The sequence below is a fragment of the Anomaloglossus baeobatrachus genome, chromosome 9, assembly GCF_048569485.1.
Source record: "Anomaloglossus baeobatrachus isolate aAnoBae1 chromosome 9, aAnoBae1.hap1, whole genome shotgun sequence".
In the NCBI taxonomy this organism is placed as follows: domain Eukaryota; kingdom Metazoa; phylum Chordata; class Amphibia; order Anura; family Aromobatidae; genus Anomaloglossus; species Anomaloglossus baeobatrachus.
Window position 1 is genome coordinate 176,892,537 of NC_134361.1, and position 16,982 is coordinate 176,909,518.

The 16,982-nt window shown below is 49.5% G+C and overlaps 1 protein-coding gene across 1 annotated transcript in view; it reads right to left on the reverse strand.

The window, feature by feature from the left end:
• Positions 1–804: 804 nt before the first annotated feature.
• Positions 805–16,982, reverse strand: part of MPP1 (MAGUK p55 scaffold protein 1) — a 32,910-nt gene continuing 16,732 nt past the window's right edge. The window contains exons 6-12 of the mRNA XM_075324080.1: positions 11,327–11,517; positions 11,083–11,183; positions 10,913–10,996; positions 9,390–9,470; positions 3,758–3,960; positions 3,013–3,084; positions 805–1,749 (exon numbers count right to left, since the gene is read on the reverse strand). Of these exons, the coding sequence (XP_075180195.1) occupies positions 1,573–1,749; positions 3,013–3,084; positions 3,758–3,960; positions 9,390–9,470; positions 10,913–10,996; positions 11,083–11,183; positions 11,327–11,517 (909 nt within the window). The 3' untranslated portion in view covers positions 805–1,572. The remainder of the gene's footprint in view (positions 1,750–3,012; positions 3,085–3,757; positions 3,961–9,389; positions 9,471–10,912; positions 10,997–11,082; positions 11,184–11,326; positions 11,518–16,982) is intronic.

Sequence of the window (16,982 nt, forward strand, 5' to 3'; positions counted from 1 at the left end):
TCCTCTAGCCCTGCACAACAATGGTGGACAGAAAACCTCTATAGGTGTACCACAGCTGTGGCTGCACTGAGTCCTGGGAGCTCTCCCCTCCCCCCCACCACAGGTGGAATGCTCTGCAGGAGTCTGCAATCACAGCCCATGTGCATCCAGTCAGTGTGACCTTTGCTCCAATTTCCTGTCAGGGAGCCAGTGTGCAGATTCTGACGCCTGCTGTGCCCGGTCACAGAACGTGTATCAACTCAGACCCTGCCAGAGGGAGTGAGGAAGTTTTCATCTGCTCTGGAAAAATTGGAATGATCTCACCTCAGCTCCTGTGGAGATGGCAGTCTGATGCCTGGTCACACTTGGTGCAGAACGTGTATCAACTCAGAGCCTGCAAGAGGGGCTGAGGAAGTTTTCATCTGCTCTGGGCTCTGGAAAATCAGTGCCATGAGACCTGTCGTCCAGTGAGTAACATCCCAGGATCCAGCGTCGCAGGAGGGGTACAGGGAGGCAACACTCCGCGTTCCCGCCTGTTGATGGTTTTGGGAAATCGGTCCCCGAAGGAACAGTCGCCCTCTAAAAACAAAAATTTCTTGCTGCAGTAGTCTGCAGAGATGTGCCTCCTATAGACACTAAGCTAAAACTGAAGTAGCCTGGCTGGGCCAGGGGGTGTATACTGCAGAGGAGGAGCTAACATCTTTGCATCTACTTAGTGTCCTCCTATGGATAAGCAGCATAACACCCATGGTCCTGTGTCCCCCAATGAGGCGTCAGAGAAAAAGGGGCTAAAATACATAACAGGAAATTAATAAGGCCGTAGGATTTATTCAATATACTTTATTGTTTACATCCAAGTCAATAGCAATAAACTCTTAATATCTTCCTTGAGATAAAATGGATGTTACCAGCGACAATGCACATGATTCTGAACTTTAATAGCCGTACAAATATAATTCACTACTAGGAGATTCTGGGTGAGGTTGTTGGCACCTTCACATATAGATACTTGTATACTTCGGAGACCACCTGATGTCAGGAAAAAGAAGAAGATGCAGACGACATCTCACAAAGCCTTAGAGAGTAGACGTGGGAGGTCATGGGGGTTTTCTACTATTTAGCAAACATGTCAAGATTCTAAAGGCAAGCACAACAGCTTTATGGCCATTTATGAGAAGTGTGGGTTTATGGTCTGACCTATGTTCTTACGATTCTAGTTCACCAAAGTACAAGAAGTGTCCCGTACTATAACGGAGGGTGGGGTCACCGTACTTTTGCCCTGTTTGCACACAGTTAAATGGGAAAGAAGACATGAAATTAAAAAAGGGAATGAATATTGGGGGAAGTTAAAAAGTTAAAATGAACACTTTTGCACAGTGACAGCACTGGAGTCATTGGACAGAAGAGGGACCTGTCGGCTGCAGAGTTACTTTACTCGTTGCACGTGTACAAACACTGCAGGATGTTGGATACTGAGCGGTAAAATCTTTAAGGACTTGCATCAAACTTGGCGAAGATGAAAATAGATCATTTCTTTTATGTCGTGCAGCAAATACCCTACACTGGAGTGGATGCGGACGTCTGGGGACCTGGTCAATACACCCAGGTGACTGGGACCCACTGGGAGGAGGCACATGCTGCATCAAGAGCCCCCAGTAGATCTTGGACGGTTTGCTCCACGTCGTTGTTAACCAGAGTTAGGTCGAAGAATTGCGCGTAGCGAGCCCGGAGAGCCTCTGAATCGGCACGCAGCTTTTCCAGTGCATCAGACTGTAGAGAAAAGAACGTAAACAGAAAAGGGTCAATGCAAAAAGAAAAGTACAACACGTGCATTCAAAAGGTAAGCGAAAGTCAGAGAGCCTACACCCAAGTCCAGGTCCATATTCTGTGACCATCAGATGGGAACCAGAGCACCGCCTCTTACCTCCTGGCATCTCTAGCTCTTCTTTTTATTACGACGTCACATTGATGATAGGTTTCCAGGCTTGCTAATCAAAAGGGGAGCTAGGGATGCCATCCAATAACTGGCAGTTCACAGACCTCATTCCAATGGCCACAGATTAGTGACCTGGCCACTGGCCTGGATCCTGCAAATCGATTCCCACCCTCTCTACAGCTGAGCCATTGAACTCACTCTATACAATGTGCGGAGCGGTGTTCTGGCTTTGTACAATGCAATTGCCGAGTCATGTAAGACTGCCAGGCTATCCCAAGTATAGGTTATTAACCACCTTCAACCCCAGGCAATGTTTTGGTGATGATGTCACGGGGCCTCCGATGGTAGCGTGGAACAGCACGATCTCCACCGTAGGCATTTAAATTGCGCTGTCACATTTTGAAAGCACAATCTAAGTGGCAAGAAGGCGCAGGTGGATCGCGGATCCACCAGTGTCTAATAGCCCCACACGTCTGCTGATCAAATCAGACATAAGCGGGATCACCGCTACATGACCAATGACATACCAGTAAGTCAATAGTCGTGAAGGGGTTAATAGACATTGTCCAGGATTGGAAAAACATGGCTGCTTGAAAGAAGAAAGAAGAATGGGGTGGGGAAGAAAAAGGGGAAAAAGGGGAAGGGTAGCATAACTAATAAGTCATCAAAATGGCAAACATAATGGGCCAAGTAACTTTGCCTCTAAAATGATTTTGTTTCACGTCCCTACGGCACGGTCTGTTCTATGGTTGGGGTGTCTGAAACTCTGGTCTAAGTAACTCTCAAAACGTGCATCCAAACAAGTGAAAGATGGAGCAGCCATCACTGGGAAGTGCACGATGCATCTAATATGTTGGTTTTCTGATTGAGTTAATAGTAAAACAAAAACCTTTTTCTTAGAAATATGTCAAGATCAGAATGAGAGCTGTATAGGGCTGTGGTCAGGATGACCATCTTGGCATGTTCTCCTGGCTTCTTGTGCACTGGGCCTCTATTCTCAGTGTTCTCTATGCAGTGTGAATATTTCAATAGATAAATATTATGAACCATTAGTGTTACATTGGTTTATAAAAGAAAAAAGAAAAAAAAGAAGTCACCTTGTCAGTGTCAGTGGGAGATATGAAGACAATGAATGGTGCTAGTTCTGCCGTACGAACCATCTTTAGAGTCTAAAAAATAAGAATAACTGTGATTATTAGATCAGTTGAAAACCAGGATATTAATATAGATGATAGAAATTCAATTCAAAATTGGATTGTACAACCCAGCACTGTATATACGATCACACGATCAAGGCTCGGAGCTGAGGAACCATTTCATTTTTTTGCCATTTAATCAGAGAGCATAATGTAGGGACAGAGACCCCGATTCCATGGATTGGTCACTTAGCAGCTTGCTGTAGGTTCAATATAATCAGTGTTTTATCAGCAAGAGATCATCACAGCAGGACTAGGTGTCATATGCAAGACCGTCCCGCTAATTTGTGTAACCCCGCCTTAACCACTGATTGGCAGTTTTGCCTTTGCAGAGTGTGCACAGGAAGCAGCCAATCAGTGGCGTGGGCGGGGTTATACACAACTCAACATTATGAGCGCTGATACAGAGAAATCACGGATTCTATTAAAACTGCACTAAGCAGTCCAGTAAGTAGTGTAATCAGTTTACCCTGCCTTTCTGCAACTTCTCTATCACACTCTTTGCTCTGCTCAAAGGGGAGACCAGCGATAAGGAAAAAAAAAAAAAAAATTGGGTGATTTTTGACAATAGGTGCACCTTAATCTCCTGCCAAGTCCCTTGTAATATATACATGGGGACTTTGTAGATTTACGGCTTAGTGCTCACCTGTGGCTCTATGTCAAGTACGGATACTTTTCCATCATTATGAATATCCTTTATAGTCTGGATCTTTGTCCCAAACATGTATCCACTAAAGCTACCAAACTCCAAAAACTGATTTTCGGAGATTCCTTGGCTCATTTCTTCCACAGAGACAAAATGATATGAGGCTCCACTTTCTTCTCCACGTTTTGGAGGACGTGATGTATCTTGAAAATGAAGAAAAAAAAAAAAATAAAATACAAATTTAGCTCAGTCAGTCAGTCAGTCAGGTCATGTGAAGGCTTGTTTTTTTTTTTGTGTGAAACGGCAAACAAACAAAACAAAAAAAAAAAAAACAAACATCGCTCAGACCGGGAGAAATGTTCATCTCTTGTAACCTGCAGTACTCTGCTACTTGTTACACGACCTGAGTCATCTGAACTACAGGCGTTATCACATCATGTGACTTCCGGTAGCAGCCGGTGAGTAAAGTTTCACCACAACTTAAAATGTGAAAGCGCCATTTGACAGCTTCATTTAAGGGATTAACAGGCACGGGCAAATCGCAGATCCAGTCGTGCCTGCCAGGCACACGTCAGCTATACAAACCAGCTGACATGTGCGCGGATCGCTGCAGGCTGCCTGCAGCAGCTGGCGGGGATAAACAGTATTACTGTTAGGACGTAATATTACTGCCCGCAGTTGTTAAGGGGTTAAATTTGCAGCATTTTATTGTTTTGTTTACAGCTTGTTGACTTGGAGACCGACCACCACTGCTATACAGTATGGCCACCCATATCCTGTCCACCGCCATTAACTTGAGAACGGCGGCAGCTATAGTATAGACGTGGTGTCTAGGTATAGTAAATTAGCCATGTGCTATGTAATGAAACCACCTATAGCGCCACCTGGTGGAAAACAACGGAGTTAGCATTTTTATCTCGAAAACGGAACCAGATAGAGAAAAAAAGTGAATTACAAAGTTGTAGGGCATCATCAATTCAATATGAATCGACACCTTGCATACAGAAATGCTATGATTAGAACGTGTAAAACTCACAAGGCTGCAGACGTGAAGCGATACCTCATGGAGACCTTCCTACAAGTCATTGGGTATGGTGGTTGTGTGGAGTGGCCTCCACACTCACCTGACCTGACCCCATTGGACTTCTTTCTGTGAGGTCACATCAAACAGCAGGTGTATGCGACCCCTCCACCAACATTGCAGGACCTACGACGACGCATCACAGATGCTTGTGCAAACGGGTCACCTACCATATTGCACAACGTGCAGCAAGATACAGTATGCTGTCCAGAGTCCAGATGTGCATTGCAGCTGATGGCCACTTTGCGCATCAAAGTTACATGGAGCGCCGTATGCGTGACCAACATTCAATGTTTTGGGGGGGGGGGGGTCCTGGGTTTCATATCATAGCATTTCTGTATGCAAGGTGTTGATTTGTATTGAATTGATGATGCCCTACAACCTTGTAATTCACTTTTTTTCCTCTATCTGGTTCCATTTTCGAGATAAAAATGCTAACTCCGATGTTCTCCACCAGGTGGCGCTATAGGTGGTTTCATTGCGTACCACATGGCTACTTTACTATACCTAGACACCACTTCTATGCCTATAGCTGCCGCTGTTCTCAAGTTAATGGCTAGGATATGGGTGGACACACTGTATAGCAGAACAAGCACAGTGATTCCATGCTGCAAAGCGGTTTAGCCAGGATCACTGGATCGCAGCATTACTGGCCAGCTTCAGCGCAGTGCTTCAAGCTAAATCACAGCGATGGTCGGTTTCCTCGACAATGAGCTGTAAACAAAAATATTCATATCTTGACAGTGATTTGCAAAAGTGATTGTTTTTACACTTTCCAGCACTTGTTTTTGCTTCCATTTTTCATGAGCTGAACTCAAGGATCTAAGGCAGGGGTCTCAAACACGCGGCCCGCGGGCCGCATGCGGCCCTTCAGGTGGCTTCTTGCGGCCCGCTGACCCGTGGACCCGGTAAAGATGGCGACCGGTGCAAGAGGCCGCAGCCTCCAGCTATCTATTTCAGTTTACAGTTTTGCCTTTGCCGGGCACAGTAAAGTTCTCGCTGCAGAGCACAATAACAGCCGCCTGCCAATCAGAGGCAAGCACCTGCTCCATATGACCTCAGATGCTTACCTGTGATTGGCCAGTGGCTGTTGTGCAGTGAGAACTGCTCTGAGTGCTCTGCACGCGCCGGCAGAAAGTTCAGCAGTGACAGGCAGGAGCTGTGATCATTATCGGGTCCACATGCCTGCGTGCTGCTGAGCCAACGGAGGATAGGTGAGCAGAATGTTTTTGTGTGTTTCTGTGTGTTTCTGCCGCTGGCTGAGCCTGCACAGGGTGTGTGTGTGTGTGTGTCAGCTGAGGCTGCACAGGGGGTGTGTGTGTGTATGAGTGTGTGTGTTTCTGCTGCTGGCTGAGGCTGCACAGTGTGTGTGTGTGTGTGTGTGTGTGTGTGTGTGTGTGCGCGACGCCCTGGGCAAGCCAGGGGTCACAGGTCACAACACCACCACACGCCACATCCCAGGTAGGCACACCTAAGCTAAACTACAAATCCTTGTTGCCTTCCTCCAGAGGCTGATGATTCACACCAGGGGGTGGGCCAGGCGGTTGGCTCCGCCCACCAAGGAGATCACAGCTCTGGAGGCGGGAGGTACCAGGCAGAAGAGTCCAGTGAGGGACATGAAGGAGTTAGCTCAGGGAAGAGCTAGAGAGTAGCCCGGGGAGGGCAAGAGTAAACAAGTAGTGAAAGTGAGGAGAGAAAGAGGAGTAAAGGAGGAAAGCAAGTGAGGTGACAAGAAGGAAGGAAAGCCTGAAGGGTCCAGCTTTGTGTAGGGCCAGACCAGCAAGGTCAGCGACGGCGGTGACTGCCTGGAGGGGGACCGTTTGGAAGTTCCTGGAAGGACCCCGTTGGCTGTGTGCCCAGTGGTCTGGAGCAGTGTTCCGAAAGACAGTCAGCACCAGGGCAGGGGCCTCTCGGACCCCGGCAAGGCTAGGAGTCGCCAAATTTGCCGAATCCGTCAGTGAAGGGGACGTAGATCCCCCAGCAACCAAGTCCCGATTGAAGGCAACAGTCCAACCTGAAGCAGAAAGACACTGCCACCGCCAAGGCACCAGTTTTTCAGGGCCAGCGCCTGCGGGCAAAGAGTAGAGCTCCTCCGGCCCAGATTGTAGTCGGGGAGCGGGTAACCGGAGGGAATCCACCGCTACCACAAGTCAACCATAGGTGAAAGGAAGAGGGGCATCACCGTCACCTACCGGGAGTGCAGGTGCAGCCGTCTGTGGGACCGTCCTACCAGCCGTATGGTTTACCGTACAAACTGTGTCCGTGTCTCAGGCTGAGTGAGTACCACAGTGCCGCAAGGCACAGCGCTGCGCCCCCCGCGTCCCTGCGCCCACCAGGCCCCGCACCTCACAAACCATCACCGGGCCCCGGGATCACCAACCCCTGCCCACGGAGGGGCAACACAACACCTGGCTGCTCCGCACCACCATCCCCGGGATCCCTGCATTGAGCAGCGGTGGTGAAATCACCACAACCGTGGGTGGCGTCACGAACTATAACAATCCCCGCACCCAACAAACCCCTTTCACTCACGGGCGAGGAGTGTCGCTCGAGGAAACCCCCGGGATCCGGCCTACGGCTCGAGCCACCACTGAGCAGTCGGACCCGAGCAGAAGGGGTGAGCGCGGTGTGCTGACACCCTCCTCCCCGCCCGCGACATGTGTGTTTCTGCTGCTGGCTGAGGCTGCACAGGGTGTGTGTGTGTGTGTGTGTTAGCTGAGGCTGCACAGGGTGTGTGTGTGTGTGTGTGTTAGCTGAGGCTGCACAGGGTTTGTGTGTGTGTGTGTGTTAGCTGAGGCTGCACAGGGTTTGTGTGTGTGTGTGTGTGTGTGTGTGTGTGTTAGCTGAGGCTGCACAGGGTGTGTGTGTGTGTTAGCTGAGGCTGCACAGGGTGTGTGTGTGTGTGTGTGTTAGCTGAGGCTGCACGTGTGTGTGTGTGTGTTAGCTGAGGCTGCACAGGGTGTGTGTGTGTGTGTGTGTGTGTGTGTTAGCTGAGGCTGCACAGGGTTTGTGTGTGTGTGTGTGTGTGTGTGTTAGCTGAGGCTGCACAGGGTTTGTGTGTGTGTGTGTGTGTGTGTGTGTGTGTGTGTGTTAGCTGAGGCTGCACATGGTTTGTGTGTGTGTGTGTGTGTGTGTTAGCTGAGGCTGCACAGGATTTGTGTGTGTGTGTGTGTTAGCTGAGGCTGCACAGGATTTGTGTGTGTGTGTGTGTGTGTGTGTGTGTGTGTGTGTTAGCTGAGGCTGCACTGGGTTTGTGTGTGTGTGTGTGTGTGTGTGTGTTAGCTGAGGCTGCACAGGGTTTGTGTGTGTGTGTGTGTGTGTGTGTGTGTATTAGCTGAGGCTGCACAGGGTTTGTGTGTGTGTGTTAGCTGAGGCTGCACGGGTGTGTGTGTGTGTGTGTGTGTGTTAGCTGAGGCTGCACAGTGTGTGTGTGTGTGTGTGTGTTAGCTGAGGCTGCACAGTGTGTGTGTGTGTGTGTTAGCTGAGGCTGCACAGGGTTTGTGTGTGTGTGTGTTAGCTGAGGCTGCACAGGGTGTGTGTGTGTGTGTGTGTGTTAGCTGAGGCTGCACAGGGTTTGTGTGTGTGTGTGTGATTACTACAAGAAGACATGCATGGTGCACATTAATACAAGAAACGGACCTGCATGAAGCACATTACTATAGGAAGGGGACCTGCATGGGGGCACATTGCTACAAGGGGGCAAGGATGCGCACATTTTTACAGAATGGGGAACAGGATGGGGCACATTACTACAAGATGTTGGCCAAAATTACTATGCAGTGCTTATTGTAAATAAAACTGTATTACTTACAAAAAAAATGTATATATTATATATATATATATATATATATTATTATATATATATTATATATATATATATATATATTACCACTACCAATGTCACTTTGTCCTGAAAAGAATGCGGCCCCTCAAATTATTTTTTTTTCTGTGTGCGGCCCATACACCCAGCTGCGTTTGAGACCCCTGATCTGAGGGTTGCTTTAGGTCATCTATACTATAGCTGCAGAGACCTAACAAAGAGGGGACAAGTGGGATTTTTGGGTACGATGGAACTTTGGACCAATTTTCTGAGCTTCCAAACACACTCACTTTCTACAACCCACTGCATCCGCTGTTAGGCTGTGTGCACATGTTGCGTTTGTCGCTTTTTTTTCCCTGCGCAGTTTTGTCAGAGACCCTGAAGGGTTTCCTGATGTCAGATAAGTGATGGGAATCCTGAAGTCTAATGCACACGATGCTTACTTAAATCTGCAAAAATGGCAATCTTTTTTATGCAGATTTCACTAATGAGTGGGGGAAAATCTGCACCAAAAAAAAAAAAAAAAAAAAAAAAAAAAAAAAAAAAAAAAAAAAAAATGCAGAAAACACACCCGTCTTTCAAGCTACGGTTTTTCTACACGAGATGCAGAAATTCCTGCACCAAATACTTACTGTGTGCACATACCCTTAGGGAAACAAATACAGACTGGCCTACAGGATACAAGCCCAGATTCTCTATATTTGATGTATGTAGTGGTAACGGGCACTTACGTGGTAGAGGGTAGCTGAACCTCTCCGGATACTTAGTAAGCAACACATTTTTTATGTGACTTCGCCCCACTCCACTGACACCTGTGAGAGAAGCAGAAGATACAGGTATAATTAGATGCGTCCTTTAGTTAGAAAATTACAATACAAATACATCATATGTGCAACACAACTGGAAGCTATCCTACATTAAAGGGAATGTGTCAGCAGGATTACACACTTCAAACTATTTATATGTGTACGTAGCTCTTTCAAACACAAGTCCAGCAATACATTTACATGGCCAGTCCATTCCTCCATTACTGACAAATCAGCATGTTAATAAATATGTAAATGAGGTCGAAGACCTACTTGTAGATCTGAAACCACCGTCACTCCAGCTCTACTCATCATCCAGCTCCGCCTCCTCTTGCTGTGGGTGGTTGTGCCCACAGTGTGTTTTTTTCTAGCATTTTTCCTTGTTTTTATTTAAAAAAAATAAATAAATAAAAAAAATAATATATACATACCTGCTAGGCTCTGCTCCCAAAATTTAGAGTAAAAAGCACCATTCACTTAGTGGTCAGAAAATTAGTGAACCTATAATAAGTTATAGCTGCCGTCCTGCTACTGATTGTGCTGTACTAGAGCATAGTACTCTCTATGCTGTGTGACTTTAGGCAAACCCCCCTCCCCCCCCCCAAAAAAAAACAAAAAAAAAAACACAGGAATAGAGCTAAAGTGATGCAGGCTTCAAATCTACCATAGACTTTCAGCCTCATTTGCTTATCCATTCAAATGCTGATTTCCCAGCGGCGGCTCTTCCTGACTGACACAGATTATACACTGTGCAACTTCATGCAAAGGAGCCATCAGTCAAGTAGGGGAAGTGGCACTTGGGCGGCAATAGAGCTGGAGTGACAGGGGCTTCAGCCTCATTTGCATATCCATTCAAATGCGGATTTCTAAGTAATGGAGGAACACACTGACTATGTAAAGATATTACTGGACTTGTCTTTTAAAAGAGCTACATGTGCATATAAATAGTTTGGAGGTGTTAAGTCCTCCGGCTGATGGATTCCCTTTAATTCCCTCAATAAATCCTCAGTATTTCAAAGTGTTCGCCTTCTCAACTAAGTTGCAACAAAGTAATTTTATTTATGTGATTTATGGAACATGCAAGATAAGCCTTATTAAAAAGGTCATTATTATACAGGCAATCCCCCAAAAAATGTAAAATATAACGTTTCGCCCCTATATTTGGGTTTTCATCAGTATTGTGTCCCATGAAGACCCAAACATAGGGGCGAAACGTTACATTTTAAATTGCCTGTATAATAAAGTCCTTATAATCAATTTTGGTTTGGTTAGAGTCCTTCTTGATCACCCCACATTTCCAAGTGCCACAAACCTTATTTCCATAGTTATGGCACAATGTGATCAAGCTATAGTCATGGCACCAAAAGTGGAATCAATTATCACCACACTTCTATCAGGTTTTTATAGCCACCAGTATAAAGCTTAGATGTACATGTATCCTTTATTACCAATGAGCACAAGGGTTCTTCTCTTAAAAGCCGGAAGAGACACCACTTCTTCATAAGACACCACATCCAGTTGATCAAAAACTGTAAAGAGAATGTAGTTGAATAGGACAGATCCGGATTAAGTACGGCAGCACACGTGACCCCATCTAATACAATGTATACTCACTAGAAACTATGTTTTGCCAGGTATTTATCCTTGCATTTTTTCTTTTTGCTGAAGGGACTACACGTTTGAGGTATCTGGTTGCTTGTGTTGGTGCTTGCTACACGCCTGAAAGAATCCAGAGTGAAACCATTACTCGTATTTTGGTCCCCCGCCCCCCCCCCCAAAAAAAAAACCCCAAAAAAACAAACAAACCACAGCACATGGTGCCGGACCAGCCCTTAAAATGGGACTGAAAAGAGAAGCCTCACCACTCCTGCAGCTCAGGTGAGGGGACGAGCCCGGCCTTTTCTTCTCCTTGCTTCTTTCCCTGCCACCAGTTGGAGTCGTCCTTGTTTATGATCTGCAGAATGTTTCCAGTGTTGAAGCGCAGACCGGCCTCTCTACATGGAATGAGGGGGTCCGCAAGGGGGTCGTAGTCAAAGAGCGCCCGCACAAACATCTAGGGGAAAGAAGGGAATTTTGTTTACTTACCGTAAAATCCTTTTCTTCTAGCTCCTATTGGGAGACCCAGACAATTGGTGTATAGCTTCTGCCTCCGGAGGCCACACAAAGTATTACACTTTAAAAAGTGTAACCCCTCCCCTCTGCCTATACACCCTCCGTGCATCACGGGCTCCTCAGTTTTGGTGCAAAAGCAGGAAGGAGAAAACTTATAAATTGGTCTAGGGTAAATTCAATCCGAAGGATGTTCGGAGAACTGAAAACATGAACCAAAAGAACAATTCAACATGAACAACATGTGTACACCAAAGAACAACCAGCCGAAGGGCACAGGGGTGGGTACTGGGTCTCCCAATAGGAGCTAGAAGAAAAGGAATTCACGGTAAGTAAACAAAATTCCCTTCTTCTTTGTCGCTCCATTGGGAGACCCAGACAATTGGGACGTCCAAAAGCAGTCCCTGGGTGGGTAAAAGAATACCTCGATAAAAAGAGCCGAAACGGCCCCCTCTTACAGGTGGGCAACCGCCGCCTGAAGGACTCGCCTACCTAGACTGGCGTCTGCCGAAGTATAGGTATGCACTTGATAGTGTTTCGTGAAAGTGTGCAGACTAGACCAGGTAGCAGCCTGACACACCTGCTGAGCCGTAGCCCGGTGCCGCAATGCCCAGGACGCACCCACGACTCTGGTAGAATGGGCTTTCAGCCCTGAAGGAAGCTGAATCCCAGAAGAACAGTAGGCTTCGAGAATCGGTTCCTTGATCCACCGAGCCAAGGTTGACTTGAAGCCTGCGAACCCTTACGCTGGCCAGCGACAAGGACAAAGAGCGCATCTGAACGACGCAGGGGCGCCGTGCGAGACACGTAGAGTCGGAGTGCTCTCATCAGATCTAAGGAGTGCAAATCCTTTTCACATTGGTGAATTGGATTAGGGCAAAATTAAGGTAAGGAGATATCCTGATTGAGATGAAAAGGAGATACCACCTTAGGGAGAAATTCCGGGACAGGACGCAGAACCACCTTATCCTGGTGAAACACCAGGAAGGGGGCTTTGCATGACAGCGCTGCAAGCTCAGACACTCTCCGGAGTGATGTAACTGCCACTAGAAATGCCACCTTCTGCGAAAGACGTGATAAAGAGACATCCCGCAGCGGCTCGAAAGGTGGTTTCTGAAGAGCCGTTAGCACCCTGTTAAGGTCCCAGGGTTCCAGCGGACGCTTGTAAGGTGGGACTATGTGGCAAACTCCCTGCAGGAACGTGCGGACCTGCGGAAGCCTGGCTAGGCGCTTTTGAAAAAATACGGAGAGCGCCGATACTTGTCCCTTGAGAGAGCCGAGTGACAAACCCTTGTCCATTCCGGATTGAAGGAATGAAAGAAAGGTGGGTAAGGCAAATGGCCATGGAGTAAAATCATTATCAGAGCACCAGGATAAGAAGATTTGCCAAGACCTGTAATAGATCTTGGCGGACGTTGGTTTCCTGGCCTGTCTCATGGTGGCAATGATGCCGTGACGCCATGAGATCGACGTCCGGCGTTCCCCAGCGGCGACAGATCTCTCGAAACACGTCTGGGTGAAGAGACCATTCCCCCGCGTCTATGCCCTGACGACTGAGAAAATCTGCTTCCCAGTTTTCTACGCCCGGGATGTGAACTGCGGAGATGGTGGAGGCTGTGGCTTCCACCCACTGCAGAATCCACCGGACTTCCTGGAAGGCATGACGACTGCGCGTGCCGCCCTGGTGGTTGATGTATGCGACGGCAGTGGCGTTGTCCGACTGGATACGGATCTGTCTGCCCTCCAGCCACCGATGGAAAGCCAATAGGGCTAGATACACTGCCCTTATCTCCAGAACATTGATCTGAAGGGAAGACTCTACTGGAGTCCAGGTTCCCTGAGCCCTGTGGTGGAGAAAAACCGCTCCCCACCCTGACAGGCTCGCGTCCGTGGTGACCACAGCCCAGGTTGGGGGTAGGAAGGATTTTCCCTGCGATAGAGAATTGGGAAGGAGCCACCACTGAAGAGACGTCTTGGTTGCAAGGGAAAGAGAGACGTTCCTGTCGAGGGAAGTCGACCTCCTGTCCCATTTGCGGAGAATGTCCCATTGGAGTGGCCGCAGATGGAATTGCGCGAACGGCACTGCCTCCATCGCTGCCACCATCTTCCCCAGGAAGTGCATGAGGCGCCTCAAGGGGTGTGACTGGGCCCGAAGGAGAGAGTGCACCCCTGCCTGCAGAGAAAGCTGTTTGTCCAGCGGTAGCTTGACTACCGCTGACAGTGTATGAAACTCCATCCCGAGGTAAGTCAGTGATTGGGTCGGTGTCAACTTGGATTTCGGGAAGTTGATGATCCACCCGAACTGCTGGAGAATCGCCAGAGCGACGGTAAGGCTGTGTTGACACGCCTCCCGAGAAGGTGCCCTGACTAGGAGATCGTCTAAGTAGGGAATCACCGAGTGGCCCTGAGAGTGTAGGACCGCCACAACGGATGCCATGACTTTGGTGAAAACCCGTGGGGCTGTCGCCAGGCCGAAAGGCAATGCCACGAACTGAAGGTGTTCGTCCCCGATGGCGAAATGCAAGAAGCGTTGATGTTCGGGTGCGATCGGCACGTGGAGATAAGCATCCTTGATGTCGATCGATGCTAGGAAGTCTCCTTGTGACATCGAGGCGATGACCGAGCGGAGATTCCATCCGAAACCGTCTGGTGCTCACATGTCTGTTGAGTAGTTTGAAGTCCAGAACGGGACGGAATGATCCGTCCTTTTTTGGCACCACGAACAAGTTGGAGTAAAAGCCGCGACCACGTTCCTGAGGGGGAACGGGGATCACAACTCCTTCTGTCTTCAGAGCGTCCACTGCCTGAAAAAGTGCGTCGGCCCGAGCGGGGGGCGGAGAGGTTCTGAAGAAACGAGTCGGAGGACGAGAGCTGAACTCTATCCTGTAACCGTGAGACAGAATGTCTCTCACCCATCGGTCTTGAACATGTGGCCACCAGGCGTCGCAAAAGCGGGAGAGCCTGCCACCGACCGAGGATGCGGCTCGGGGATGCCGAGAGTCATGAGGAGGCCGCCTTGGAGGCAGTGCCTCCTGCGGCCTTTTGGGGGCGTGACTTGGACCCCCACGCATAGGAGTTCCTCTGGCCTTTCCCTGGCCTGCTGGACGAAGAGGATTGGGGCTTGGCGGAGGGACGAAAGGACCGAAACCTTGATTGTATTTTTCGTTGCTGAGGTCTCTTAGGTTTGGACTGGGGTAAGGAGGAGTCCTTTCCCTTGGATTCCTTAATAATCTCATCCAATCGTTCGCCAAACAAGCGGTCGCCAGAAAACGGCAAACCGATTAAGAACCTCTTGGAGGCAGAGTCTGCCTTCCATTCGCGCAGCCACATGGCCCTGCGGACTGCCACAGAGTTAGCGGATGCCACCGCTGTACGGCTAGCAGAGTCTAGGACTGCGTTCATGGCGTAGGAAGAAAAAGCTGACGCTTGAGAAGTCAAAGACGCAACCTGCGGAGCAGAATTACGTGTGACCGCATTAATCTCAGCCAGACAAGCTGAGATAGCTTGGAGTGCCCACACGGCTGCAAAGGCCGGGGCAAAAGACGCGCCCGTGGCTTCATAGATGGATTTCACCAGGAGCTCTATCTGCCTGTCAGTGGCATCCTTTAGCGATAAGCCATCTGCAACCGATACCACAGATCTAGCCGCCAGCCTAGAGACTGGAGGATCCACCTTGGGACATTGAGCCCAACCCTTAACTACTTCAGAGGGGAAGGGGTAACGTGTGTCAGTAAGGCGCTTAGTAAAGCGCTTGTCCGGAACCGCTCTGGGCTTCTGGACAGCATCTCTGAAGTTAGAGTGATCGAAAAACGCACTCCGTGTACGTTTGGGGAACCGAAACTGGTGTTTCTCATGCTGAGAAGCCGACTCCTCTACAGGTGGAGGCGGGGGAGAGAGATCTAACACCTGGTTGATGGACGAGATAAGATCATTTACTAAGGCGTCCCCTTCAGGTGTATCAAGGTTGAGGGCGACGTCAGGGTCAGAGCCCTGAGCTGCGACGTCCGCCTCGTCCTCCAGCGAGTCCTCAAGCTGGGAACCCGAGCAGCGTGAAGAAGTCGGGGAAGATTCCCAGCGAGCCCGCTTAGCCTGTCTAGGACTGTGGTCCGGGCAGGAGTCCTCCACGTGAGACCTAGGGCCCAACCTGGGAGCGCGCTGCGGTGCGGACCGAGAGGGGCCTGGAGGCGACGATCAAACAGGGGCCGGGGCCTGTGTAAGGACCGGTCTGGACTGCAAAGCTTCAAGCAGCTTGGCAGACCATTTGTCCATAGACTGAGCCATGGATTGTGAAAGTGACTCAGAGAGTCTCTCAGCAAAAGAGGCGAACTCTGTCCCTGCCGCCTGGACAGGGGGAGCAGGGGGGTCTACATGAGCCGAGGGGCCCACTAGTGACCGAGGCTCCGGCTGAGCAAGCGAAGCAGGGGTCGAGCATTGCTCACAGTGAGGGTAGGTGGAACCCGCAGGTAACATAGCCCCACAAGAGGTACAGGCCGCAAAAAAACCCTGTGCCTTAGCACCTTTGCTCCTTGTGGACGACATGCTGTTGTCTCCTAGGAGAGTGATCACTGAGGGTATATGGGAAAGGGTATACAGCCCGACCGAACAGAAATATATATATAAATACGTATCTATTCCGGCACCCTAGGGGGACCAGCACCGGGTGACCGGTGTGGCTTACCAACCGCTAAAAAGCGGAGTGTGTGTCCTCCAGATTCCCTGCCTTAGGTCTCCCAGAGCTGCAGAGCTCTTCCCTGAGAATCCTCCACCGGCAGAATGCCAAAAAATGGCTGCCGGAGCTCTCAGGGGAGGAGTGGAGCCGTGGGCGGCGCCAGGAAAGTGCGGGAATCTGGGGTCCCCACAGTGATCAGTGAGGGGGGAGGAAACATACAGGATGCTCCGGCCCTGACAGGCAGGCCCAGGGGCGGGATTTTTGCTACTAGGCCGCGATGAAGCCGGGGACTAAATTTAAGACCGTGCCCGACAAGCAGGCGCGATAGTCTGCCGGCCTTCTCAATTCAGCAGCTGCTGCAGCGTCCGGGAAGAAGGCGCTCCCTGCACAGTCCCCATGGGGACACAGAGTACCTTAGAGTTGCAGGGCCCGGTCCCTGAGGATGAATAGACTCCGGTCCGGCAGATTCCCACAGGGGCTGCGGAGGGAGCACGGTCCCAGTAATGGATGACCGGTCAGGATCCCACTTCTCCCAGAGCCGCTAAGGGATGGTGAAGGAGACGGCATGAGGCTCCGGCCTTTGTACCCGCAATGGGTACCTCAACCTTAACAACACCGCCGATGTAGTGGGGTGAGAAGGGAACATGCCGGGGGCCCCGTGGGGGCCCTCTTTTCTTCCAACCGATATAACTAATATGAGAATGCATGAGTGGATGTGTGCCTCCTTCCACACAAAGCAT